Consider the following 25956-nt stretch of genomic DNA (forward strand, 5'->3'; position numbering starts at 1 on the left):
CTACTACTACTACTACTACTACTACTACTACTACTATTATCTCTTAATTCCTCAATGTCTATGGGGATTCTCAGTCATCCAGGTCATAATTGTCCCATTGGTTGATTGTTCTCACTGTCAGAAAATTTCTACATATTTCTAGATTGAATCTCTCCTTGTTCAGTATCCATCCAATATTCCTTATGTGGCCTTCAATTGCATTGGAAAATAGCTTGACCCCTCCACTCTGTGGCAGTCCCTCAAATATTGGAAGACCGATCTCATGTCTCCCCTGGTCCTTCTCTTGACTAGAGTAGCCATGCTGAGTATTTGCAACCATTCATTCAATTGTCATTGTTACATTAGCGTAAATCTACTATACTAATGAAACCATTCAAGAATACAAAGTTTAATAGATAATGGTACAAAGCTATTGTACTTGGAAAAAGAATTGCATAACCAGAGCACTCCTAAAAAGGTAAAATTCAGGATTTCTACTGGTAATGGAATCTATTTATTGGCTTTTGGATGAGTTGAACTTCACCCCCCACAATTTGCAGCCAGAGTGTAACCAGTGGTTGCATTCAGGCTCACTCTAGTAAAGGAAAGACTGAATTCTCTGCTTTGCACATTAGTTTCGGAGTCAATGCTGCTGTTTTAATGAGTTCCTTAGCTTTCTTACCGTGTACCCCTATTCTTTGCACAATGCTGCTAACAGATGGTTAGTAACTTCCTACTGATCATGTGTAGGTCCAGGGGCTGGCAGTGATCCTATATAGTAGTACTGAATTTAATAATGGAAGATATTTCCCAGAATTGACTTCTAGTGACTGCCTGGATAAGTCCTGGCAATTTTCTTGGCAAGATTTGGAAGTAGTATATATCCTTCCTAGGATTAAGAAAAAGTTCAAAGCTCTGTAGCTGCTAAGGCAGGAATAGAACTCATGACCTCCCAGTGTCTAGCCAAATGCTTTTACTATTGTTTACTCAGGATCTAGAAATAAGTGCATATCCTTTGCTCTCAAAAGGTAATTAGGATAGGATAAGATATGTTAAGGAGTGTGCAGAATGACACTTGAGTTTTCAAGGATGTGAACAGAGGAAAATGTGGGATGCCAGCAGATATCCAGGAAATATGAGTAATTATTCAGTCATACAAGTCAGATACATTAAAGTGTATAAAATAGTGTTTACTTTAGAAATTGCAGTGTCAAGTTAAACAAGCCGGTCATTCACATTCAAATCAGTCAATAGCTGTCAATGCAATAATAATATTATGAGCCTGTCTTTGTCTTACATATCAAATATATATTACACCTTACAAATACTTCAAACTATCATCAAACACACAGAGCTTACTACATCAGCCACAGTGAATCAGCAGAAAGAAACAGAGAGAGCAAAGAGAGAATCATGCTTTCTCCAATGCACTGCTGCGGAGAGTCCAACGTGGGTGATACTTCAGCCTGATTGGTTAGGGACTGAGTTAAATTAGAATATTAATTAGCTCCACCCTGTAGACCCTCCCTTGTAGCTCAGTTTTAAAAACTCAGTCGTAGTGATAGGGACTAGAGTTTTTTTCTCTCTACCTTTGTTAGGTTAATGAATGTTTTAATGAATATTTTAATAAAAGTTTGACTAATGAATTATCTTTTTCCCTTGTCTTTCTCTCCTTTCTACAGAGATTTGAAGAGGACAGAAGACAGAGGACCTCAGGTTGATACCCCCCGTGGGCAAAACCTGCACCCACATACCTCCTAAGGCTTTTTGCCCCCCGTGGGCATAGCCCAGAAGTATAGCTCCCCTAGGCTGGGTCCCTGACCTCCGTGGCCAGACCCCCTTCTTATGCCTAGTGATTGGATATGGAGCTGTAAGTAGACTTAAGGTCCCTAGCCTCCGTGGCCAGACCTTAGGAAGTCTAGAGGGGCAAAGGTACAATAGCCCCAGAGGCTACCCCCCCCTTCTCCTCCTCCTCCTCCACCTTCCCAACGAAAAGGAGAACCTTTGCTTTGGGCTCAGGATCGGCAGCTTCAAAGGACCGCCGAAGCGGCAAGCAAAGCCAACAGCGCTGCCTGCTCCATTCGCGGATCGCCGGAAAGCCGCCGATTCGGCGGCGGCACGCAGCAGGAGCCCGATGCCCAGCTGATTGAGCGGAGGCATCGGAGGCATTAAAAAAGCTGAGAATGGCGAGCGAGAGAGCAGATAAGCCCCGCAGGAGAGTTGAGGCTGCAGCCCGCTCTCAGGGCTGCTCGTAGGAAGCGCGGCAGTTGCGCCCGCCATTTTGGGCGCCAAATAATCCGCCCGCCAATTGGCCGGAAGAGAAGGTCAGGGCTGACCACGCCCCAGGAAACACGAGGCAGCGCCATCTTGGCTGAAACTGCATTTACCTCACCCAGAAACGGCACGGAGTTTGTCTTCTAATTGAACAGCTGCAGATTTCTAAAGGCAACCTGTGAGTACCGGGATGGCTGAACAATCTTCAATTGCGCCTACTGAAGCCCTGGCCGGGAGGGATGAGGCACCAAAATCAAGTGCCAAATCACACCTCTCTCGTTCTAAGGCAAAGTCTTCCTCTACCCTTAAAGAGGCTGAGAAGAAGATAAAAGCACTAGAGGCGCAGCTAGAGGCCGCCCAAAGGCAGGCATAGCTGATTCCATCGCCTCCAGCCCAGACCACAGCTACCTTTCAAGGCCCAGCGCTATGGCCTCCCATGGGCTCCCCAGGGCCAAGGGGATCAATCAGGTCAGGGCACAGCGCAGGGGCTATCTCCTGAAAGACAGGCCTACCAACCTGCTGAGATAACTCAGAGACCTGAGCTCCCACTGCCTCAACCTAGTGCCTGGTTCCAGCTCCCACAGCAGAGCCATGGAGCCCAGGTTCCATCAGCAACATTTACCCCTTCAGCAGCAGGATTGCGAGCCAATGACACCTGGCAATCTATGCCTCAGGCATTGCAAGACATGATTACTAATGTCTATACCCAAGGACTGTCCATGGGAGCCCAGCAAAGGCCAGCCACCCAATCCAGACCGGTCAGAAGAGACCTTTGGTCAGTGCCTCTGGATTCCTCATTCCCACAGGAATCAGAGATGGATGAAGGGGAGGTGGATACCGACAACGAGTGCGAGCTATCCGAAGATGAAGGTCCTCCACCAGAGCGACCCATATCTGCTATGCTTTTTAAGCCCGCTCTCTATGACATCATGCTCAGAAAAGCCAAGCAGGTCACCACGGTGACACCCGCTTCTAAACCTGCTGAGGCAGCAGTTGGACTGCAACCGGCAGAGCGACTCTTCACGGAACCTCAACCGGAATCCTACCACATTCCATCATCAAAGATTTTTATGGACAGTGTCAAACGCCCATGGCAGAATCCAGCTGCGGCTCAGGGACCGTCCATGATGGATCGTAAGTTTTACACCTTTGACCCAGGCATTGAAAACTTACTTACCTTCCCAACAATTGATGAACCAGTAGCGAGCCTTGTCTCGAATGCAGTGGTTCCGTCGGAATTGGCTGAAGGCCTAAAACCGGAGGACAGGAGAGCCGAAACCTTGATTCGAAAGACCCATCAAATGGCATCATGGGCTTTCAGGGCGACATCAGCTGCCTCTTACTTCAACAGAGCTTGCATACTCTGGCTCCAGGAAATGCAAACCAGAGTTGGGCCAGAGGACGGGCGCCTTAGGCAGGACCTAAGCAAGTTGATCCTGGCATCGGAGTTTTCAGCGGATGCTACGCTGAATGCGTCAAAGTTTGCCTCCAGAGCAATGGCAACTACCTTGGCTTCTCGCCGACTGCTCTGGTTACGATCATGGCAAGTGGATGCAAAATCCAAGTGGCGCCTGGCCTCAGCACCCTTCCACGGGTCTGAACTCTTCGGCCAATCACTGGATAAGGTCCTTATCGAGGATAAGGAAAAGCGGAAGGTGCTCCTGAAATCGGCCAAACGCACCGAATGGCGCCAGACCCCGTTCTTTCGCAGACAGCCCTTTCGGCAGGAGCCTGCTACGGCGGGCACCCAGACTGCAAGACCATACTCTACGGGATACACCCAGAATACCTTCAGATCCGACAGAGGCGGATACGGAGGCAGAGGACGACAATACCAGAACTCCAGGAAGCCCTACCGAAATACCAATCAGAAGGGTTTCCGCGGACACAAGTGACTGGGCGGAACGTATTCCCATAGGAGGTCGACTCCAGGGGTTCACCGACACCTGGCACGACACCACTACGGATGTTTGGGCCCGCAACACAATTTCTCAGGGCCTCAAGTTGGATTTCCTTTGCCCTCCGCACCAACGCTACATTCAGTGCCCCTGGACCAAGTGTGCACACAAGCGGAAACTCCTACGCCAGGAGATCCTCCACTTGTTAGACATAGGGGCAATAGAACCAGTACCAGTGAACCAACAGGGACTGGGATATTACTCCGTAGTATTTCTGGTACCAAAAGCATCAGGGGGATGCAGGCTCATCTTGAACCTGAAGCAACTCAACCTGTATATCAGATACGTCAGGTTCAAGATGCATTCCCTCCACACCATCCTCCCCTGCACAAGAAGAGGCGACTGGATGACTTCAGTGGATTTGAAGGAGGCATATCTGCACGTGCCAGTGCACGCAGACCACCGCAGATACCTCAGATTTTGTATCAACAACAACCACTTTCAATACCGGGCAATGCCATTCGGATTGTCCTCAGCACCAAGGACTTTCACAAAACTCTTGGACATTCTAACAGCTTCCCTCAGATCCTGTTCGATACGCCTCATGGCGTATCTGGACGACATCGTTATATTGTCAAGGGATCCTCAAAGGGCGAGACAGGACTTACTTCTAACCATGCAGGCCTTGCAGGAACACGGTTTCACGGTGAATCTTCCCAAAAGCCATCTGACGCCTACCAAGCGCATTCTTCACCTGGGAACCATCATACTCTCAGATTGGCGAAGTATTCCTGTCAGACGAACGTCGACAACGAATACGGGACTTGGTCCAACTCCTCCGTCATCGACGGCAGGTATCACTGGCATTCCTATCCCAACTTCTAGGAAATTTCGTGTCCTGCATCGATATCGTACCCTGGGCCAGACTACATGCCAGGCCCCTTCAGTGGTTTCTCCTGCCTTACCAACGGTGACGGCTCAGTCACTCCCACCGCCTAGTCACATTACCGAGGACGGTCAAGCGTTCCCTCACGTGGTGGCTCTCATCCGCCCTCCTCCGGGGTTCTCCCTTCCTGAAACAGCAGGAGGTAGTCATTACCACAGACGCAAGCCTCATGGGTTGGGGAGCCCACTCCGAGACCCAGGTCGCACAGGGACTGTGGACCCCAGCGGACCTGACAGACGTCAACATAAACCTGCTGGAGTTGAGGGCAGTATTTCTGGCCCTATTGGCCTTCCGGGCAGAGTGTCAGGACAACCATATCCCACATAAATCACCAGGGGGGAACAAGGTCAGGAAGGCTTATGCAACAGGCAGACACCCTGATGGCATGGGCAGAGACCAACCTGCTATCGATCAGGGCAGAACACATCTAGGGGGCCAGCAACATGCAAGCAGACTGGCTCAGCAGGTCCACTCTCAACCCATCCGAGTGGAGTCTGGGACAGGAGGCATTCCAAGCGGTAACGGACAGATTCGGCACACCACTGGTGGACCTATTCGCCACCCCGGACAACACCCACCTGAGCCGCTTCTTCTCCCGCTTTCCTGCGCCAGGGGCCGAGAAGGTCAACGCCCTCAGGAGCCCATGGCCGACGGCCTGCTATACGCCTTCCCACCGATATGCCTGATCCACAAGACAATCGCCAAATTAATCAGAGAAGGGGCCGAGGTCCTATTTATAGCACCATACTGGCCTCGCCGACCGTGGTTCGCAGACCTAATGGACCTATCGATATTGCCACCCTGGCGGATCCCGCCCAACCTGGTCTCCCTCAGCCAGGGGTCAGTGTACCATCCAGACCCCCACTGGTGGCAACTTGCCGCGTGGCACTTGAGGGGGACAGAATGAAGACGGCATCACTATCACAGGATGTAATTTCCACCATCCAAGCGGCCCGTAGGCCGTCCACCACCAGGATCTACCAGGCCACCTGGGCAGCATTCCATCAGTTCTGTACAAACCAAGAGGTGGAACCACAATCTGCATCAATACAACACATTTTGTCATTCTTACAATCTGGACTGGACAAGGGGCTTGCCCCTAACACATTACGAAGGCAAGTAGCAGCCATCTCCACACTAATTAAGCTAGACAACTGGAGATCCATCTCTCACCACCCATGGGTGAGGGACTTCCTGAGGGGAGCATCAAATCTCCGCCCTCAAGTGGTGCACAGATTCCCCTCATGGGATCTCCCACTAGTGCTGAACGCGTTAACCGCTCCACCATTTGAGCCACTATGCACCATTTCCCTTCGATTGCTGTCACTTAAAACAGCCTTTTTAGTGGCTATCACATCGGCTAGAAGGGTGTCCGAACTTGCAGCCTTATCGGTGAGATCGGACCTATGCATCTTTCACCAGAATCGGGTGGTCCTGCAGCTTGACCCGACATTCTTACCGAAGGGAAATACCCTGTTTCATAGGGCTAATGACATCATCATTCCGGATTTCTGTGCGCAGGGGAGTCATCCACTCGAACTGCGCTGGCATAAACTGGACGTACGCAGGGCCGTCAAAATCTACATTCGATGGATAGCGGCGTTCCGCAAGATGGAGGCCTTGTTTGTATCCTTTGGACTTCCTACGCAGGGGACCAGAGTATCCCCGACGACGCTTAGTCGCTGGATAACATCATGCATCGCTACAGCATACACTTCCCAGGGAAGAACTGTACCAGGCAGCATTACGGCACACTCCACGAGGAGCGCTGCAACTTCAGCGGCGTGGACCACCCAGGCGCCTCCGGAGGACATCTGCCGAGCAGCAACGTGGGCCACTCCGGACACGTTCATTAGACATTACAAACTGGACTCATTTGCATCTGCAGAAGCGGCCTTTGGTCGTAGGGTTTTACAGAGGGTGTGTGTGTCGCATACGCCCCTGGTCCAGTCGTCTCCCACCCTGTTGTCTTAGTCTTGGGCATATCCCACGTTGGACTCTCCGCAGCAGTGCATTGGAGAAGGACCGTTGAACTTACCTGAACGGTCTTCTCGATGCACTGCGAGGAGAGTCCAAACCCAACCCGACCTTGGGGCCCAGGGGCTCAGTTAAAGTTCTAGTTAAGTTAATAAAGTTCTGTTGATTTCACTACTCCTTCGTTTTTATTGACTGAGCTACAAGGGAGGGTCTACAGGGTGGAGCTAATTAATATTCTAATTTAACTCAGTCCCTAACCAATCAGGCTGAAGTATCACCCACGTTGGACTCTCCTCGCAGTGCATCGAGAAGACCATTCAGGTAAGTTCAACGGTCCTTCTGGCTCCCTCTTATGGCGATTTGCAACATTACCTCTTAAAGCTATAATATTTCAATACATACAAGCATTCATTGTTAGCTTGTTTATATACAGTATTGCAAACCCAACTGTTTTGTACATAGTACTAACAAGGTAGGATTGGATAAAATAGGATAGGATAGGGAATTTGGAAGGAGTAGAGTAGAATGAATAGGCCCCTTTCAATTCTGTCATTCTCTATTCTGCAGACACTTTCTTTCCAAAATCAGAAACGTTTTATTTAATAACTTAAGTTTTTTCTTTAGGCGAAAAGGCATTATAAAATGAATGCTACTTCCTGGTGCTAATTCTGCTCGTATCCAAAAAGATCATAATTCTGCCAAAGTGTTTCATTATCATGTTAGCCACTTGTGTAATTCAAAAGGGGAAAGAAGATGCTTATGAAAAATATGTTACAAGCCATCTGATTTTTTTGGGGGGGTGGAGATGTAAGACTTATTTTTTACCAATTTGTCAAGCAATATTTCAACACCTTTGAGTTCAACTAGTCCTCTTTTTGCTTTGCACTTCAGGGTCACTGGATTACCCATTATCCCCAACTAGAGTGTTCAGAGAATTCTCCATTTTAGTTTGCATGCTGGGTTCCAAAATGTAAAATCAGAAGAATGTAGATTTTAGGGGTGGGTGGGTTTCCCAGCTCCTTAACTGAACACATTAAACAACATTACAAAGAAGTGTGTATATAATATTTTTTGGAGGGGGGGGGAGTGTGCAAATATTAAACCCTGAATTTGATGAACCGAGTTTGACAGTTTCTTAAAAAAAGGAAAGTTGAGCACCTGAAATTAGCACATTGGGAGGAAAAAGGAGAAATTTCAAAGAAACTAAAATTGAGAGATTGATCTCTCCTAAGGGGGCAAACTAACATGACTTAGAAGTTTCTCCTTTCTCCAGCTGTGTTCTCTTTCCTTGTTAAGCAGGTGTGAAGTAAGAATATTTTAATATTTTTTCCCATTTCAAGGGGGTTATTGATAGGCATTTTCAAAGCTTGGCTGTCTAGCTCCTGTTATTCTAGCAGAAAAGCCAGGAAATGAGAATCTAAATAATTGGAGCACGGAAAAAGTCAACAGTTTAATCAGTGGGCTTATCTTTGCACGGTGTTTTGGCTTAAGGCCACTGGAACAGTGAGACCAACTCACAAGGTCCCAAGAATAGAATTATTTATTGGCCAAGTGTGATTGGACACACAAGGAATTTGTCTTTGGTGCAGATTCTCTCAGTGTACATAAAGAAAATATACATTTGTTAAGAATCATGAGGTACAACACTTAATGATTGTCATAGGGGTCAAATAAGCAATGAAAAACAATCAATATTAATAAAAATCTTAAGGATATAAGCAACAAGTTACAGTCATACAATCATAAGTGGGAGGAGATGGGTGATAGGAATGATGAGAAAAAACTAGTAGTAATAGGAGTGCACACTTAGTAAATAGTTTGATAGCGTTGAGGGAATTATTTGTTTAGCAGAGTGATGGCATTTGGGAAAAAACTTTTCTTGTGTCTAGCTGTCTTGGTGTGCAGTGCTCTGTAGCGACTTTTTGAGGATATGAGTTTAAACAGTTTGTGTCCAGGATGATATCCAATATGGTGCCAACAAAGAGCAGAAGAATCCTTATTTTGTCTGAAGAAATTGGCCATTGTTTGTTTGGTTTTTGCTTTGGTCCAAAAAAGCTCTTGGTATCTCTTTCAGGCAAACCTTGAACAGAAGTTTAAAAACACTTTTTCTTGAAAATGTTTTTTAAATTAAGTTATAAAGTATTATAAAATGCAAAATACAAGAGTAAATTAAAAAAGCAGTGACCTGGAAAGCAGAAAAAGAAGCAAGGAAAAGTAGGGAAGAGAAAAGGAAGCGAAGCATTAACTTGCTCTGTTGCAGTAGCATAAGGCATTAACATCAAATAACAGCTTTTTTTGGGGGGGGTCATAATAATATAAACAAGTCGTTTCTCTAAAGATCTAATCTATAATCTATCAAACACAAAGTCAAAGTTGCATTCTTTTCAACATCAGGCACAAAATTCAGAAGAGATTTCCTCCGAAATACTGTCTCAGAGGAGGCAAAGTTGCAAAAACTTGAGGGGGTTGCTGTCCATTTCCCTAAAGGCAGAAAGCGAAGAGGAGCTAAAGAGTCTCTTGATGCGGGTAAAGGGGGAGAGTGCAAAAGTTGGCTTGAAACTCAACATTAAGAAAACTAAGATCATGGCATTTGGCCCTCTCAACTCCTAGCAAATCGATGGGGTGGGGGGAATGGAAGTAGTGACATGTTTTATCTTCCTGGGCTCCAAGATCACCACAAATGGTGACTGCACCCAAAAAATTAAAAGACGCTTGCTCCTGGGGGAGGAAAGCTATGACAAATCTAGAGAGCATGCTAACAAGCAGAGACATCACCCTGCCAACCAAAGTGTGTACAGTCAGAGCTGTGGTTTTCCCAGTTGCAATGTATGGCTGTGAAAGTTGGACCATAAGGAAGACTGAGCGCCAAAGAATTGAGGCCTTTGAACGATGGTGCTGGAGAAGACTCCTGCGAATCCCTTGGACTGCGAGGCGATCCAACCCGTCACTCCTAGAGGAGATCAGCCAGGCGTCAGGCAGTAGGGAAAGCAAGTAGAATGCTTGGCTGCATAGTTAGAGGTATAACAAGCAGGAAGAGGGAGATTGTGATCCCGCTGTATAGAGCGCTGGTGAGACCCCATTTGGAATAATACTGTGTCCAGTTCTAGAGACCTCATCTACAAAAAGATTGATCAAATTGAATGGGTCCAAAGACAAGCTACAAAAATGGTGGAAAGTCTTAAGCATAAAACATCTCAGGAAAAACTTCATGAACTCAATCTGTATAGTCTGGAGGACAGAAGGGAAAGGAGGGACATGATCGAAATATGTAAATATGTTAAAGGGTTAAATAAGTTTCAGGAGGGAAGTGTTTTTAATAGGAAAGTGAACCCAAGAACAAGGGGTACAATCTGAGGTTAGTTGGGGAAAGATTAGAAGCAACGTGAGAAAATATTATTTGACTGAACGAGTAGTAGATGCTTGGAACAAACTTTCAGCAGATGTGGTTGGTAAATCCACAGTAACTGAATTTAAACATGCCTGGGATAAACATATGTCCATCTTAAGATAAAATACAAGAAATAGTACAAGGGCAGACTAGATGGACCATGAGGTCTTTTTCTGCTGTCAATCTTCTATGTTTCTATGTTTCTATGATCAACCCTGACTGCTCTTTAGAAGGACACAAGATCCTGAAGATGAAACTCAAATCCTATGGCCACTTAATGAGAAGGAAGGACTCACTGGAGAAGAGCCTGTTGCTGGAAATGATCGAGGGCAAAAGAAGAAGGAGAAGTCAGAGAACGAAGTGGCTGGATGGAGTCACTGAAGCAGTTGGCCTGAGCTTAGATGGACTCTGGGGGATGGTAGAGGACAGGGAGGCCTGGAGAAACATTGTCCATGGAGTTGCGAGGATCAGACACAACTTCACAACTATCCACAGCAGTGAAAGCTAGACACACAGGCATTCTGTTCAACCTCACATCAACAGCTTCTTCTTCCTCTTCCTCTTCCTCTTCCTCTTCCTCTTCCTCTTCTTCTTCTTCTTCTTCTTCTTCTTCCTCGTGTGCCAGACGGCTGGCGTGTTACCTCACCGGACTGTTCCACTCTGCCCAGTGTTTTATCTGTATATAAAAATTAAAAATTCAAGCAAAAATCTGGTCTGCATGGAAAAAGAGAGCCCTCCTGGGCATAAGGTTCATTATGCACGTTTATTTAATTACTAAAAAAAAATTGAGATGGTTCTCTCTCTTTCTTTCTTTCTCTCTCTCTCTCTCTCTCTTTCTCTCTCTCTCCCCCCCCCCAGAGTTAGACCTGTTCTTTAGGAAGGAATATTTGAAGCAGCCAGAAAAGGGTGAGCTTTTGCTTTATTCAACCAGTCTAGTTGCAGTATTTATTAATGAATGGAATGGAATATAATTTTATTGGCCAAGTGTGATTGGATACACAAGGAATCCGTATTGGTGCATATGATCTCAGTGTATATAAAAGATAAATTCATCAAGAATTCTCTCAAGAGTTTGCCTGCTCTTTCCTGTTGGATCACTTTCTGAGAAGGAGGTAGCATAGATGCTTGCATCCTTTTGCTTCGTTGAGATAAAAATGGCTTAACGATCCCTTTGATCTATTCAGAATGATTTGACATTCTCATTCCTTCCCTTTCTTTTTTTTCCTCCAATAGCTGTTTTATCTCATAATATTCAGGAAGGAACAATTGTATTAGTATCTATTAAGTGTTTTAGAACACCGTTGATCTGTATTATAAAAAAGTTTCAGGTAACTTTGATTTAATGCAAGCACAGCTAACTAAGAATGTAGCCAACAGGAACCTCATCCCATCTATTTCAAGCACATTAGAAATCAGAACAGAGCTAGAAGGGACCTTGGAGGTCTTCTAGTCCAACCCCCTCCTCAAGCAGGAGACCCTATACCAGTGATGACAAACCTATGGCACAGGTGCCACAGGTGGCACATGGAGCCATATCTGTTGGTACGTGAGCAGTGTGCCAGCCAGCTGATTTTTGGCTCACACAGAGGCTCTGGGAGAGAGTTTTTGGCTTCCAAGGAGCCTCTGGGGGGATGGGGGAGGGCGTTTTACCTTCCTCCAGCTCCAGGGATGCCTTTGGAGCCTGGGGAGGGTAAAACACAAGCCTACTGGGCCCACCAGAAGTTGGGAAACAGCCCGTTTCTGGCCTCCAGAGGGCCTCCAGGAGGCAAAGGAAGCTGTTTTCGCCCCTCCCAGAGGAAAAAAAAGTTCGCCATCACTGCCCTATTCCATTTCAGACTGGTGGTTGTCTATTCTTTTCTTAAAAACTTCAAGTGATGAAGCATCCACAACTTCTGAAGGCAGGCTGTTATACTGGTTAATTCGTCTCACTCTTAGGAAGTTTCTCCTTAATTTCAGTTTGCTTCTCTCCTTGACTAATTTCCTTCCATTGTTTCTAGCAAAAACATCAGAAGAGAAGGATTTAGGGTTCGTGATTTCTGACAGTCTCAAAATGGGTGAACAGTGCAGTCAGGCGGTAGGGAAAGCAAGTAGAATGCTTGGCTGCATAGCTATAGGTATAACAAGCAGGAAGAGGGAGGTTGTGATCCTGCTGTATAGAGCGCTGGTGAGACCACATTTGGAATACTGTGTTCAGTTCTGGAGACCTCACCTACAAAAAGATATTAATAAAATTGAACTGGTCCAAAGATGGGCTACAAAAATGGTGGGAGGTCTTAAGCATAAAACATATCAGGAAAGACTTCATGACCTCAATCTGTATAGTCTGGAGAACAGAAGGGAAAGGGGGGACATGATCGAAACGTTTAAATATGTGAAAGGGTTAAATAAGGTTCAGGAGAGAAGTGTTTTTAATAGGAAAGTGGACACAAAAACAAGGGGACACAATCTGAGGTTAGCTGGGGAAAAGATCAGAAACAACGTGAGAAAATATTATTTTACTGAAAGAGTAGTAGATGCTTGGAACAAACTTCCAGCAGACGTGGTTGGTAAATCCACAGTAACTGAATTTAAACATGCCTGGGATAAACATAGATCCATCCTAAGATAAAATGCAGGAAATCTGTCGTCAATCTTCTATGTTTGTATGTTTCTTGTAAGGTGGAAGGGAAAATGGAAGTCACCAAATCCACTCCAAGTTCACTGTAGGAATCAAAACTAAGCCATCATAGAAGATGACTCTTTAGGTGAACATCTCCAAGAAAGTCCACCCCTTCTCAGTCATTACTTCTATTGTTGAATGGCTTGTAGTCTTAGGACTTGTTTTTTATCTGGAGCCTCTGCTTTCCTGTAGCTTGAGACCTTTGTTTTCTAACCCACCTTTCACTCTGATTAAAATGGTCGACTCTTGACCTTCTTCAGTAAAGCATCATTTCAAGTATTTGAAGAATGTTGACATGTCCATCCTTGATGTCCTCTTCACCCGTCTTCTTTGACAGAAATTTAATGTCTAATTCTTGATCTTCCTTCTTATCCCTTTCTGCAGTGGTTCCAGTTTGCCTGAATCTTTTGAATTCTTTTAAATAAAAATGCCAAATGTACATTTCAGCGCTCTGAGCATCAACTTTATTTCTCAAAAATATCTGGCTGCTTTCCTGGGCTCGATAAATCAAAATAGAAATAGTATCTGACTGGAGCTCAATTCTTTGTTGAGAAGAATTCCACCTGTCCAGCAGAAGAGACAAAGATAAATTGGTCTGACAGGACAGATCCAGATGATGAGACCCAGCTTAGAACATAGAAAACAGTATAATAGAGTTGGAAGGGACCTCGGAGGTTTTCTAGTCCAAACCCTTGCTCCAACAGATACCATTTCAGAGAAATGATTGCCCAGTCTCTTTTTGAAAGCTTCCAGTAATGGAGCATCCAGAAATTATGGAGGCAAACTATTCCATTGGTTAATTGCTCTCACCATTAGGAAAATTTCTCCTTAGTTCTAGGTTGCTTCTCTCCTTGGTCAGTTTGCACCCATTGTTTCTCGACTTGCCTTTTGGTGCTTGATTTCTATTAAGTTATGGGTATTCCATCCCTGGAGGTTTTTAAGAAGAAATTGGAACAGCCATTTGTCTGGATTGGAGGAGGGGTTCGGCTTGGAATACATCAAAGGTCCCAGCCAACTATATTATTTATTTATTTATTTATTCATTCATTCATTCATTCATTCATTCATTCATTCATTCATTCATTCATTCATTCATTTATTTGGATTTGTATGCCGCCCCTATCCGAGGACTCGGGGCAGCTCACAGCATGTACAAAAAACAAGAAACCATAATAGCAACCCAATTAATACATTAAAAACAGTCTTTAAAATTCTAATTAAAAAAGAAAAACCATCATTATCATTCATTCAATAATCAAACTAAAGCATTCATTGGTCAGGGGAAGATCTAAGGAACCCAAGGCCTGGCGGCAAAGATGAGTTTTTAAACTCTTCCGGAAGGCGAGGAGGGTGAGGGACGTGCAAATCTCCGGAGGGAGCTGATTCCAGAGGGCCGGGCCCCACACAGAGAAGGCTCTTCCCCTAGGTCCCGCCAGCCGACATTGCTTGGTCGAGGGGACCCTAAGGAGACCAACTCTGTGGGACCTCACTGGTCGTTGGGATTCATGCGGCAGAAGGCGGTCTTGGAGATAGTCCGGTCCTATGCCATGTAGGGCTTTATAGGTCATAACCAACACTTTGAATTGTGTCCAGAAACAGATTGGTAGCCAATGCAGTCCACTGAGTGATGGTGAGATGTGGGCATTTCTTGGAAGGCCCAAGACTTCCACTTTTGAAATTAAAATTGAATTCTGAATTTTATTTTTCTTAAATTCTGATTGAAGCAGCTGACACACGGTATCTGAATTTCCAAATATGACCATTGGCACATATCTGAGCACCATGAACTCACATTCATCCCATACTAGAACTGGGTTTGCATGTGGCTACAAAAACATGTCCTCACGTCACACTTCCATGGGTGTTGTTCAGCTGTTCTCCAATGCACTGCTGCGGAGAGTCCAACGTGGGTGATACTTCAGCCTGATTGGTTAGGGACTGAGTTAAATTAGAATATTAATTAGCTCCACCATGTAGACCTTCCCTTGTAGCTCAGTTTAAAAAACTCAGTCGTAGTGATAGGGACTAGAATTTATTTCTGTTAAAACCTTTTCTAAATTAATTAAATATTATCTAAAATAAAATAACCTGTACCTTTGTCTCTTCTTTCCCCTTTCTGCAGGAACCAGAAGAGGAACAGAAGGAATCAGGATTTTGCCCTCTGTGGGTAAATCCTGCAACGATATACCTCCTAGAGGCTTTTTTGCCCTCCGAGGGCATAGCCCAGAGGTATGGCTCTCCCTAGGCAGGGTTCCTGTCCTCCGTGGACAGATCACTAGCTCACGCCTAGTGGTTAAGAAAAGAGCCTCAAATGGACTTGGGGTCCCTAGCCTCCGTGGCAAAACTGGTAAAGAGCCTGGAGGGGCGAAGGTACAGTGCCCCAGCGGCACCCCCCCTCCTCTACTCCCCTGCATCGTATTCAGCAACGCTTATTATAAAAGCGGCAGGGAGAGAAACAAGCGCCGAGAAACCGCCGAATTCGGCGGCAAGGCGCTATTTACAGCCCCGCCGCACAGCTGATGAGCGCGACAACGGAGCTGAGGAAACCGCCGATTTCGGCGGCAACGGAAAGGAATGCCGATTCCACGGCAGCGCTCACAGCTTCAGCCCGACGCCCAGCTGATTGCGAGAGAGACGTCGAGGCTCTAATAAGGAGCGGATGAGGGGTGAGAGCTGGTAAGCCTCCACAGAAGAGTTGAGGCTGTAGCCCACTCTTAGGAGGTTCAAAAAACGGGCGCGAAAAAAGCGCCCGCCATTTTGGAGCACGATTTCCCGCCCAACGGTTGGGAACTGGAAAAGAGATCGAGGACACACGCCCACCGCAGGCAAGTGCCATTTTGGGTGAGGCTCATTTCCGATCTTGATAGCAACCGGCAGAGAGCATTTTTCTAGCGGCTCCTTTGTTCAAACAGCCTTGATTCAAACAAACTGTGAGTATCGTGATGGCTGATCAGGCATCTATTACCCCTGCCGAAGCCCTGACTGGGAGGGAGGAAGCACCAAAGTCGAGTGCAAAATCACACCCCTCCAGATCCAAGGCTAAGTCCTCCTCTTCTCTTAAAGAGGCAGAGAAGAAGATAAAAGCTCTAGGGGCGCAGCTAGAGGCCGCCCAAAGGCAGGCATCGCTGAATCCTTCGCCTCCAGCCCAGGACACAGCTGACTTTCAAGGCCCATCACAATGGCCATCCATAGCCTCCCCAAGGCCAAGGGGATCAGTGATGTCAGGGCACAGTGCAGAGCTATCCCCTGAGGGACAGTCATACCAACCTGCTGAGGCAATTCAGAGACCTGAGATCCCACTGCCTCAACCTAGTGCCTGGTTCCAACTACCACAGCAGAGCTATGGAGCCCAGCTTCCATCAGCAACATTCACCCCCTCAGCTGCAGGCTTACGAGCCAATGACACCTGGCAATCTATGCCCCAGGCATTACAAGAAATGATTACTAATGTCTATACCCAGGGCCTGTCTGTGGGTGCTCAACAAAAGCCAGCCACTCAAACCAGGCCAGCCAGAAGGGACCTTTGGTCAGTGCCTATGGATTCCTCATTTCCACAGGAATCAGAGATGGATGAAGGGGAGGTGGATTCTGATAACGAGTGCGAACTATGTGAGGATGAGGGTCCTCCACCAGAGCGACCCATATCTGCTATGCTGTTTAAGCCCGCCCTCTATGATGTCATGCTCAGGAAGGCCAAACAGGTCACCACGGTGACATCCACTTCTAAACCTGCTGAAGCAGCAGTTGGACTGCAACCGGCAGAAAGGCTCTTCACAGAACCACAACCGGAATCCTACCACATTCCATCATCAAAGATTTTCATGGACAGCGTCAAGCGCCCGTGGCAGCACCCAGCTGCAGCTCAGGGACCGTCCATGATGGATCGTAAGTTTTACACCTTCGACCCGGACATTGGAGACCTACTTACCTTCCCAACAATTGATGAACCAGTAGCGAGCCTTGTCTCGAATGCAGTGGTCCCATCGGAATTGGCCGAAGGCCTAAAACCTGAGGACAGGAGAGCCGAAACCTTGATTCGAAAGACCCATCAAATGGCATCATGGGCTTTCAGAGCGACATCAGCTGCCTCTTACTTCAACAGAGCCTGCATACTCTGGCTCCAAGAAATGCAGACCAGAATTGGGCCAGAGGACGGGCGTCTTAGGCAGGACCTAAGCAAGCTGATCCTGGCATCAGAGTTTTCAGCGGATGCCACGCTGAATGCGTCCAAATTTGCCTCCAGAGCAATGGCAACTACCTTGGCTTCTCGCCGACTGCTCTGGTTACGATCATGGCAAGTGGATGTTAAATCCAAGTGGCGCCTGGCCTCAGCACTCTTCCATGGGTCTGAACTCTTCGGCCAATCACTAGATAAGGTCCTTATCGAAGATAAGGAAAAGCAGAAGGTGCTCCCAAAGTCAGCCAAATGCACTGAACGGCGCCAGACCCCGTTCTTTCGTAGACAGCCCTTTCGGCAGGAGCCTGCTACGGCGGGCACCCAGACGGCAAGACCATACTCTACGGGATACACCCAGAATACCTTCAGATCCGACAGGGGCGGATACGGAGGCAGAGGACGGCAATACCAGAACTCCAGGAAGCCCTACCGAAACACCAATTAGAGGGGTTTCCGCGGACAAAAGTGACTGGGCGGAACGTATCCCCATAGGAGGTCGGCTCCAGGCGTTCACCGAGGCCTGGCACGACACCACTACGGATGTTTGGGCCCGCAACACGGTTTCTCAGGGCCTCAAGTTGGATTTCCTTTGCCCTCCGCACCAACGTTTCATTCAGTGCCCCTGGACCAAGTGTGCACACAAACGGAAACTCCTACGCCAGGAGATCCTCCACTTGCTCGACATAGGGGCAATAGAACCAGTACCAGTGAACCAACAGGGACTGGGATATTACTCCGTGGTGTTTGTGGTGCCGAAGGCATCGGGGGGATGCAGGCTCATATTGAACCTGAAGCAACTCAATCTGTATGTCAGATACGTCAGGTTCAAGATGCATTCCCTCCGCACTATCCTCTCCTGCATAAGAAGAGGCGACTGGATGACTTCAGTGGATTTGAAGGAGGCATATCTGCACGTGCCAGTGCATGCAGACCACCGCAGATACCTCAGATTTTGTATCAACAACAACTTCCAATACCGGGCAATGCCATTCGGCTTGTCCTCAGCACCAAGGACTTTCACAAAACTCTTGGACATTCTAACAGCTTCCCTCAGATCCTGTTCGATACGCCTCTTGGCGTATCTGGACGACATCGTCATATTGTCAAGGGATCCTCAGAGGGCAAACCTTGCAGGAACACGGTTTCACGGTGAATCTTCCCAAAAGCCATCTGACACCTACCAAGCGCATTCTTCACTTGGGAACCATCATAGACTCGCAGATTGGCGAAGTATTCCTGTCAGACGAACGTCGACAACGAATACGGGACTTAGTCCAACTCCTCTGTCATCGGCGGCAGGTATCGCTGGCATTCCTATCCCAACTTCTAGGAAACTTTGTGTCCTGCATCGATATCGTACCCTGGGCCAGACTGCATACCAGGCGCCTTCAGTGGTTTCTCCTGCCTTACCAACGGCGACGGCTCAGCCACTCCCACCGCCTATTCACATTACCGAGGACGGTCAAGCGCTCCCTCACGTGGTGGCTCTCATCCACCCTCCTCCGGGGTTCCCCCTTCCTGAAGCTGGAGGAGGTGGTCATTACCACAGACGCAAGCCTCACGGGTTGGGGAGCCCACTTCGAGACCCAGGTAGCACAGGGACTGTGGACTACAGCGGACCTGTCAGACGTCAACATAAACCTGCTGGAGTTGAGGGCAGTATTTCTGGCCCTATTGGCCTTCCGGACAGAGTGCTAGGACAACCATATCCTGATACTCACGGACAATGTCGCCACCCGTTCCCATATAAATCACCAAGGGGGAACGAGATCAGGAAGGCTCATGCAACAGGCAGACACCCTGATGGCATGGGCAGAGACCAACCTGCTATCGATCAGGGCAGAACAACACCCACCTGAGTCGCTTCTTCTCCCGCTTTCCTGCGCCAGGGGCCGAGAGGGTCAATGCCCTCAGGAGCTCATGGCCGGACGGCCTGCTATACACCTTCCCACCAATATGCCTGATCCACAAGACAATCGCCAAATTAATCAGAGAAGGGGCCGAGGTCCTATTTATAGCACCATACTGGCCTCGCCGCCCATGGTTCGCGGACCTAATGGACCTATCAATATCACCATCCTGGCGGATTCCGCTCAACCTGGTCTCCCTCAGCCAGGGGTCAATGTACCATCCAGACCCCCACTGGTGGCAACTTGCCGCGTGGCACTTGAGGGGGACAGAATGAAGGCGGCATCACTATCACAGGATGTAATTTCCACCATCCAAGCGGCCCGCAGACCATCCACCACCAGGATCTACCAGGCCACCTGGGCAGCATTCCATCAGTTCTGCGCAAACCAAGCGGTGGAACCACAATCCGCATCAATACAACACATTCTGTCATTCTTACAATCTGAACTGGACAAAGGGCTTGCCCCTAACACCTTACGAAGGCAAGTAGCAGCCATCTCCACACTAATTAAGCTAGACAACTGGAGATCCATCTCTCACCACCCATGGGTGAGAGACTTCCTGAGGGGAGCATCAAATCTCCGCCCTCAAGCGGTGCACAGATTCCCCTCATGGGACCTCCCACTAGTGCTAAACGCGTTAACAGCTCCACCATTTGAGCCACTACGCACCATTTCCTTTCGATTGCTGTCACTTAAAACAGCCTTTTTAGTGGCTATCACATCAGCTAGAAGGGTGTCCGAACTTGCGGCCCTATCGGTGAGATCGGACTTATGCATCTTTCACCAGAATCGGGTGGTCCTGCGGCTTGACCCGACATTCTTACCCAAGGTAAACACCCTGTTTCATAGATCTAATGACATCGTCATTCCGGATTTCTGCGCGCAGGGGAGTCATCCACTCAAACTGCGCTGGCATAAACTGGACGTACGCAGGGCCGTCAAAATCTACATTTGGCGGACGGCGCCGTTCCGCAAGACGGAGGCCTTGTTTGTGTTCTTTGGACTTCCTACACAGGGAACCAGAGTATCCCCGACAACGCTTAGTCGCTGGATAACATCCTGAATCGCTACAGGATATACTTCCCAAGGAAGGACTGTACCAGGCAACATTACGGCACACTCCACGAGGAGCGCTGCAACTTCAGTGGCGTGGGCCACCCAGGCGCCTCTGGAAGATATTTGCCGAGCTGCAACGTGGGCCACTCCGGACACGTTCATTAGACATTACAAACTGGACTCATTTGCATCTGCAGAAGCGGCCTTTGGCCGTAGGGTATTACAGAGTGTGTGTGTGTCGCACCCTGTTGTCTTAGTCTTGGGCATATCCCACGTTGGACTCTCCGCAGCAGTGCATTGGAGAAGGACCGTTGAACTTACCTGAACGGTCTTCTCGATGCACTGCGAGGAGAGTCCAAACCCAACCCGACCTTGGTGCCCAGGGGCTCAGTTACAGTTCTAGTTAAGTTAATAAAGTTCTGTTGATTTCACTACTCCTTCATTTTTATTGACTGAGCTACAAGGGAGGGTCTACAGGGTGGAGCTAATTAATATTCTAATTTAACTCAGTCCCTAACCAATCAGGCTGAAGTATCACCCACGTTGGACTCTCCTCGCAGTGCATCAAGAAGACCGTTCAGGTAAGTTCAACGGTCCTTCCCTTTCATGGGCATTTTCCAAAATAGTCTGGAGGCTGTGAAGTTTCCTACAGCATCTTATTGTGCTTGTTTGTTTGTTTTGTCAAGTAGGTATTGGTGATATACAAAGATATAATAATATTTATATACATAATATTAGTAAGAGAGAAACATTAGGACAGGGGACGGAAGGCACTCTGGTGCACATGGACGTCCCTTACTGACCTCTTAGGAATCGGGAGAGGTCAGCAGTGAATAGTCTAAGGGTAAAGTTTTGGGTTTTGGGTGATGATACTACAGAGTCAGGTAGTGAGTTCCATGCATCAACTATTCGATTACTAAAGTCGTATTTCCTACATTCGAGTTTGTAGTGGTTTACTTTAAGTTTGGATCTGTTGTTTGTTCGTGTGTTGTTGTGGTTGAAGCTGAAGTAGTCATTGACAGGAAGGAAGTTGTAGCAGATGATTTTATGGGCTATGCTTAGGTCATGTTTAAGGTGATGTAGTTCTAAGCTTTCTAAACCTAGCATTGTAAGTCTGGTTGTGTAGGGTATTCTGTTGCGACTAGAGGAGTGGAGGGCTCTTCTAGTAAAGTATCTATTTTCTAGAATGTTTATGTCTGATATGCAGCTTGATTTTCCAGAGGGCATCAACTTTTTGACCCTGGGGTGTCCTGTGATGATAAGATTTGGATTTCAAACATGACTTGTTGGTTTGAAGGTGTCACCTAGTCTCAAAACTACATGACACATGCCTTAAATTCTCGTTTGGCTTTAATCTTTTAAAAAATTTATTTAAAGAAAGCATAAATGGCTGCTTTAAATTCCTTTCTTCCCTGGTCTTTTTCAGATGGTTTTGTGCTTGGAAAGTGAACGACCTAAGGGATTGGGGCAGTTTTATTGCCTAGTCATGCTGTTGGCAATATTATGGGCTCTCCTTGTTCCCCACCGTTTCCTGTTAATTTAGAAACGGAGATATATTTAAAATGCCATCTGATTATTTTAGTGCATTCTGTAATGCAGGCATTATGGGTCAATAAAATGGGTAACTGTGTTTAAATCTCCCGTGGATTTGGGTTAGTAGCACATATGCAAAGCTCATCCCCTCCTTTTTTCTGACGGTGACCCTTTATATTTTATGTGCTGTTGTACAATAAAAGAGTGATTTTCTTCTATGGCACGAGAAGAAGAGTGCTTCAACTTGGCTCAGAGCTCAACAGGCACGAAGCGGGTGGTGCTGGAAATGATCCATTCTGAGAATGACTCCAGGGTAGGAAAAACGGTAGCAGCAGACAAGACATTTATGATGAAATAGCAATTCAGGAATGGAAGGAATTGTGCACATGGTTGGAAAAAATCAGTTCTTTGGGAAGCATCGGGTCAAGGAAAAACGGTACGCTTCACTAATCGACTCCGGAAGAGATCCACTGGGAATTAATGCTAGGAAATCATTTCATAGAATCGTCTCCGTTCCGACTTAATTATAGTTCATAAAATCATATACCGAAATGTCCTACCTGTTAACGACTACTTCACCTTCAACCGCAACAACACACGAGCACGAAATCGATTTAAAATAAATGTCAACCGCTCCAAACTTGACTGCAAAAAATACGACTTCAGCAACAGAGTAATCAACGTCTGGAATACACTACCAGATTCTGTGGTTTCGACTCCTAATCCCAAAACCTTTAAGCTTAGACTATCTACAATTGATCTTCCTCCTTTCTAAGAGGTCTGTAAGGGGCGTGCATAAGTGCACCATAGTGCCTACCGTCCCTGTCCTATTGTCTACTTTTTATCATTATTTGTCTAATTTTTTATATGTACAAATTATCACCCTATAATTGTTTGACAAATTAAAAAATAAAATAAATAAATAAAATAAATAAATAAATAGAATCGTTACATCTGGAAGGTTTTGGAGATCTTCTAGTCCAGTGTTTCCCAATCTTGGCAACTTGAAGATATTTGGACTTCAACTCCCAAAATTCTGGGAGTTGAAGTCCAGATATCTTCAAGTTGCCAAGGTTGGGAAACACTGTTCTACTCAGCTCTCTTGCTCAAGGCAGGAGACTTTATACTAGGAGTGTCAAACACAAGGCCCGGGGGTCAAATCCAGTATGTGATGTGGTCAGATCCAGCCTGCGGGGCCATCCTGGAAAATGTATGGAGCCAGCCCACATCGCTTCAGTCCGGTCTACACAATGTGAAGAGGAAACAGTTGGCAGAACGCAGCCGCGCAAGCAGTCATGGGCTTCCCTAGATAGGCCCATGTTTCTCCAGCTCTCCACGGACTGCATTGGCTGCCAATTGGTTTCCGGGCACAATTCAAAGTGTTGGTAATGACCTATAAAGCTCTACATGGCATAGGACGAGATTACTTGCAGGCACCATTCCCCGTAGGCTGCGTGCCCGCGCACCCCAAAATACCCCCCCGCGTGCCCTTTTCCATGGGCGCGCAGTCCCAATCCCCCTGCCAGCCCGCGGGGGGGCGGGGAGGCGCCGACAGTAGAAGGCGCTGCCCCTGCCCGCCCGATCCGCTCCCTCTCTTCCGCCGAAAGAAACGCGCGGAAGCTGCGTGCTTGAGCCTCGCGTTGCTCCACCCCGCTTCGTCCTGCTTGTCATCCTCCGTTGTGTTTTCGGGGGGGAGGGGCGGGAAAGCCCTGTGCCGGTCAGGAAAGCCGGGTTTGCTTTCCGTGAAAGCAGCGTGCCTTTTAAACACATTGCTTTCCTGCACCTCTTTCCTTGGGGGGGAGTGGCATCAGCGCCACCTCTCTACGAGCAGCAAAAGCCTCAGCGACTGGGCACGCCGTTTGCCTTTCGGCTCCGTCGTTGAGGCTTTTGCTGCTCGTGGAGGGGAAGGCGCCGATGCCGAAAGGCAAACGGCGTGCCCCGCCGCTTAGGCTTTTGCTGCTTCTGGAGGGGTGGGCGCCGATGCCGAAAGCCTCAGCGACGTTTGGCTGCCGGGGGGGCGGGGAGGACAAAATCCTCCCCCCCCCTCCAGGAGCAGCAAAAGCCTAAGCGGCGGGGTGCGCCGTTTGCCTTTGGCTCCGTCGCTTAGGCCAGCGTTTCCCAACGCGAGACACGGCCAGGTGTGCCGCGAAGCGCCTAGGGAAGCTCCAGCTGGGCGGGGCTCTGCCGGTGTCGACCTGGAGCTCCCGCTCGCAGCTGTCCCCCGGCTCCTGCTCGATGCCGCGGTTTTCGGCGCTCTCCTGCTGGGTCCCAAAGAAGGAAGGCAGGAAGAAGGAGAGCTCCATTCTTCACGCCTTTTTCCCGCCTTCCTTCTTTGGGGCCCAGCAGGAGAGCGCCGAAAACCGCGGCATCGAGCAGGAGCCGGGGGACAGCTGCGAGCGGGAGCCCCAGGACAGAGGCACTGGCAGCGCCCCGCCCAGCTGGAGCTTCCCTGGCGTCGGCGGCAAGTGTCCTTTGTGGCCCGGCGGGAGGGCACTGGCGGTGGGAGGGGGTGGTGGTTGCAGCGGCCGCAGGCAGTCGCGGGGAGATGGCGGCGGCGAGAGGGAGCTCCAGGCGGCGGCGAGAGGGGGCTCTCTCTCTCAGCTGACTGCAAGCGGGAGCCCTGACGGTGGCGGTTGGACATGCTGCTGGACGTTGTACATGCTGGCGCTGCGGGCCTGGCATATACGGTGTCCAGCAGCACATCCAGCTGCCGCCGTCAGGGCTCCCGCTTGCAGTCAGCTGAGAGAGAGAGAGAAAGAGAGACATATAAGAGAGGCAGAGAGAGAGAGAAAGAGAGACATAGCAAGAGAGGCAAAGAAAGAGAGACAGAGCGAGAAAGAGAGACAGCAAGAGAGGCAGAGAAAGAGAGATAGAGAAAGAGAGAGAAAGAGAGACATAGCAAGAGAGGCAGAGAGAGAGAAAAAGAAAGAGAGACATAGCAAGAGAAAAAGAGACTTAGCAAGAAAGGCAGAGAGAGAGAGAAAGAGAAAGAAAGAGAGACATAGCAAGAGAGACAGACAGAGAGAAAGAGAGAAAGAGAGAGAAAGAAAGAGAGATAGCAAGAGAGGCATTGTATATATGAGGGGGTTATTTATGTATGTATGTATGTATGTATGTATGTATGTATGTATGTATGTATGTATTTATTTATTTATTTATTTATTTATTTATTTATTTATTTATTTATTTATACCTCTATGCCGCCCAGTCCCAAAGGGACTGTCGCTCAGACACTATACTTTTCCGCCCACACCGAAAAAAAATTAGAGGGAACATTGCTTGCAGGACCACCTTTCTTATGAAACCAGGTTGCAACAAGTTGGTCTCTTCAGCCTTGAAAGATGGTGTTTAAGGGGTGACTTGATTGAAGTGTATAAAATCATGTGTGGGATAGAAAAGGTGGATAGAGAAAAATTCTCTAGGACGAGGGGGCACTCCCTAAAGCTCATGGGTAAGAAAGCGAGGAAAAATAAAGAGAAATATTCCTCCAACCAGAGAGTCGTTGGTTTATGGAATTCACTTCCAGAAGAGAAAGTGGATAGCTTCAAGGCAGGATTAGACCGATTCATGGATGCCAAGTGTATTGGTGGTTATTGAAACGGATGTCCATGTGCCACCTCTATGTTGGTTGAGGCAGGCAGGATTCCCTTGAGTACCATTTGTTGGGGGTCAGGGGAAAGGGTGGGTCTTGCCTTCTCTTTCTGCTCAAGATCCCCAAGGACAATTGGTGCGCCACTGTGGGACACAGAATGCTGGACTTGATGGGCTTTGGCCTGATTCAGCAGGGCTCTTCTTACGTTCTTATGCCACATGAGTACCAGCGACCGTTGAGGTCCCACAGAGTCAGCTTTCTCCAGGTCCTGTCAACTAGAGACTGTTGCTTGATGGTACCTAGGGGAAGAGCCTTCTCTGTGGTGGCCCTGGCCCTCTGGAATCAGCTCCCCCTGGAGAGTCGCACTGCCCCCACCCTCCTCAAGACTCTGCAAGAGTCTCAAAATTCACTTATGTCACCGGGCTTAGGGTGATTAGATCTCAGCACCCTGGCTGATGAATATTTGTATGGCTGCTGTTTGAAATGGGCATGAGTGTTTTTTAACACAGCTGGGGATTTAAGACTGTTTGCTTAGTTTTTAATTGGATTGGATTTGCCTATTGT

General features: G+C 47.7%; 2 protein-coding genes across 5 annotated transcripts in view; both read left to right on the forward strand.

The window, feature by feature from the left end:
• The window catches only part of MCTP2 (multiple C2 and transmembrane domain containing 2), a 232733-nt gene that overhangs the window by 166005 nt on the left and 40772 nt on the right, over positions 1-25956 (forward strand). Inside the window, exon 18 of one of the 4 annotated variants that reach the window (XM_070762682.1) lies at positions 1662-1785. The exons of the other annotated variants lie outside the window; for them this stretch is intronic. Within the exon in view, the coding sequence (XP_070618783.1) occupies positions 1662-1700 (39 nt within the window). The 3' untranslated portion in view covers positions 1701-1785. Of the gene's footprint in view, positions 1-1661; positions 1786-25956 lie in introns of those variants that run through there. 4 annotated transcript variants of the gene reach the window in all.
• On the forward strand, positions 2608-4148 carry LOC139173147 (uncharacterized). Its single transcript, XM_070762739.1, has 2 exons — positions 2608-2721; positions 2756-4148. Exons 1-2 carry the CDS (start codon positions 2690-2692, stop codon positions 4146-4148), a joined length of 1425 nt encoding a protein of 474 aa, XP_070618840.1. The 5' UTR covers positions 2608-2689.

This window comes from Erythrolamprus reginae, chromosome 10 (genome assembly GCF_031021105.1).
Source record: "Erythrolamprus reginae isolate rEryReg1 chromosome 10, rEryReg1.hap1, whole genome shotgun sequence".
NCBI lineage: Eukaryota > Metazoa > Chordata > Lepidosauria > Squamata > Dipsadidae > Erythrolamprus > Erythrolamprus reginae.

Coding starts and splice junctions, on each gene's coding strand:
- LOC139173147 (XM_070762739.1), top strand. CDS start 2,690: ATGGGCTCCCCAGGGCCAAGGGGATCAATCAG. Junction 2,722..2,755: donor GGGCCAAGGGGATCAATCAG/GTCAGGGCACAG, acceptor ATCTCCTGAAAG/ACAGGCCTACCAACCTGCTG.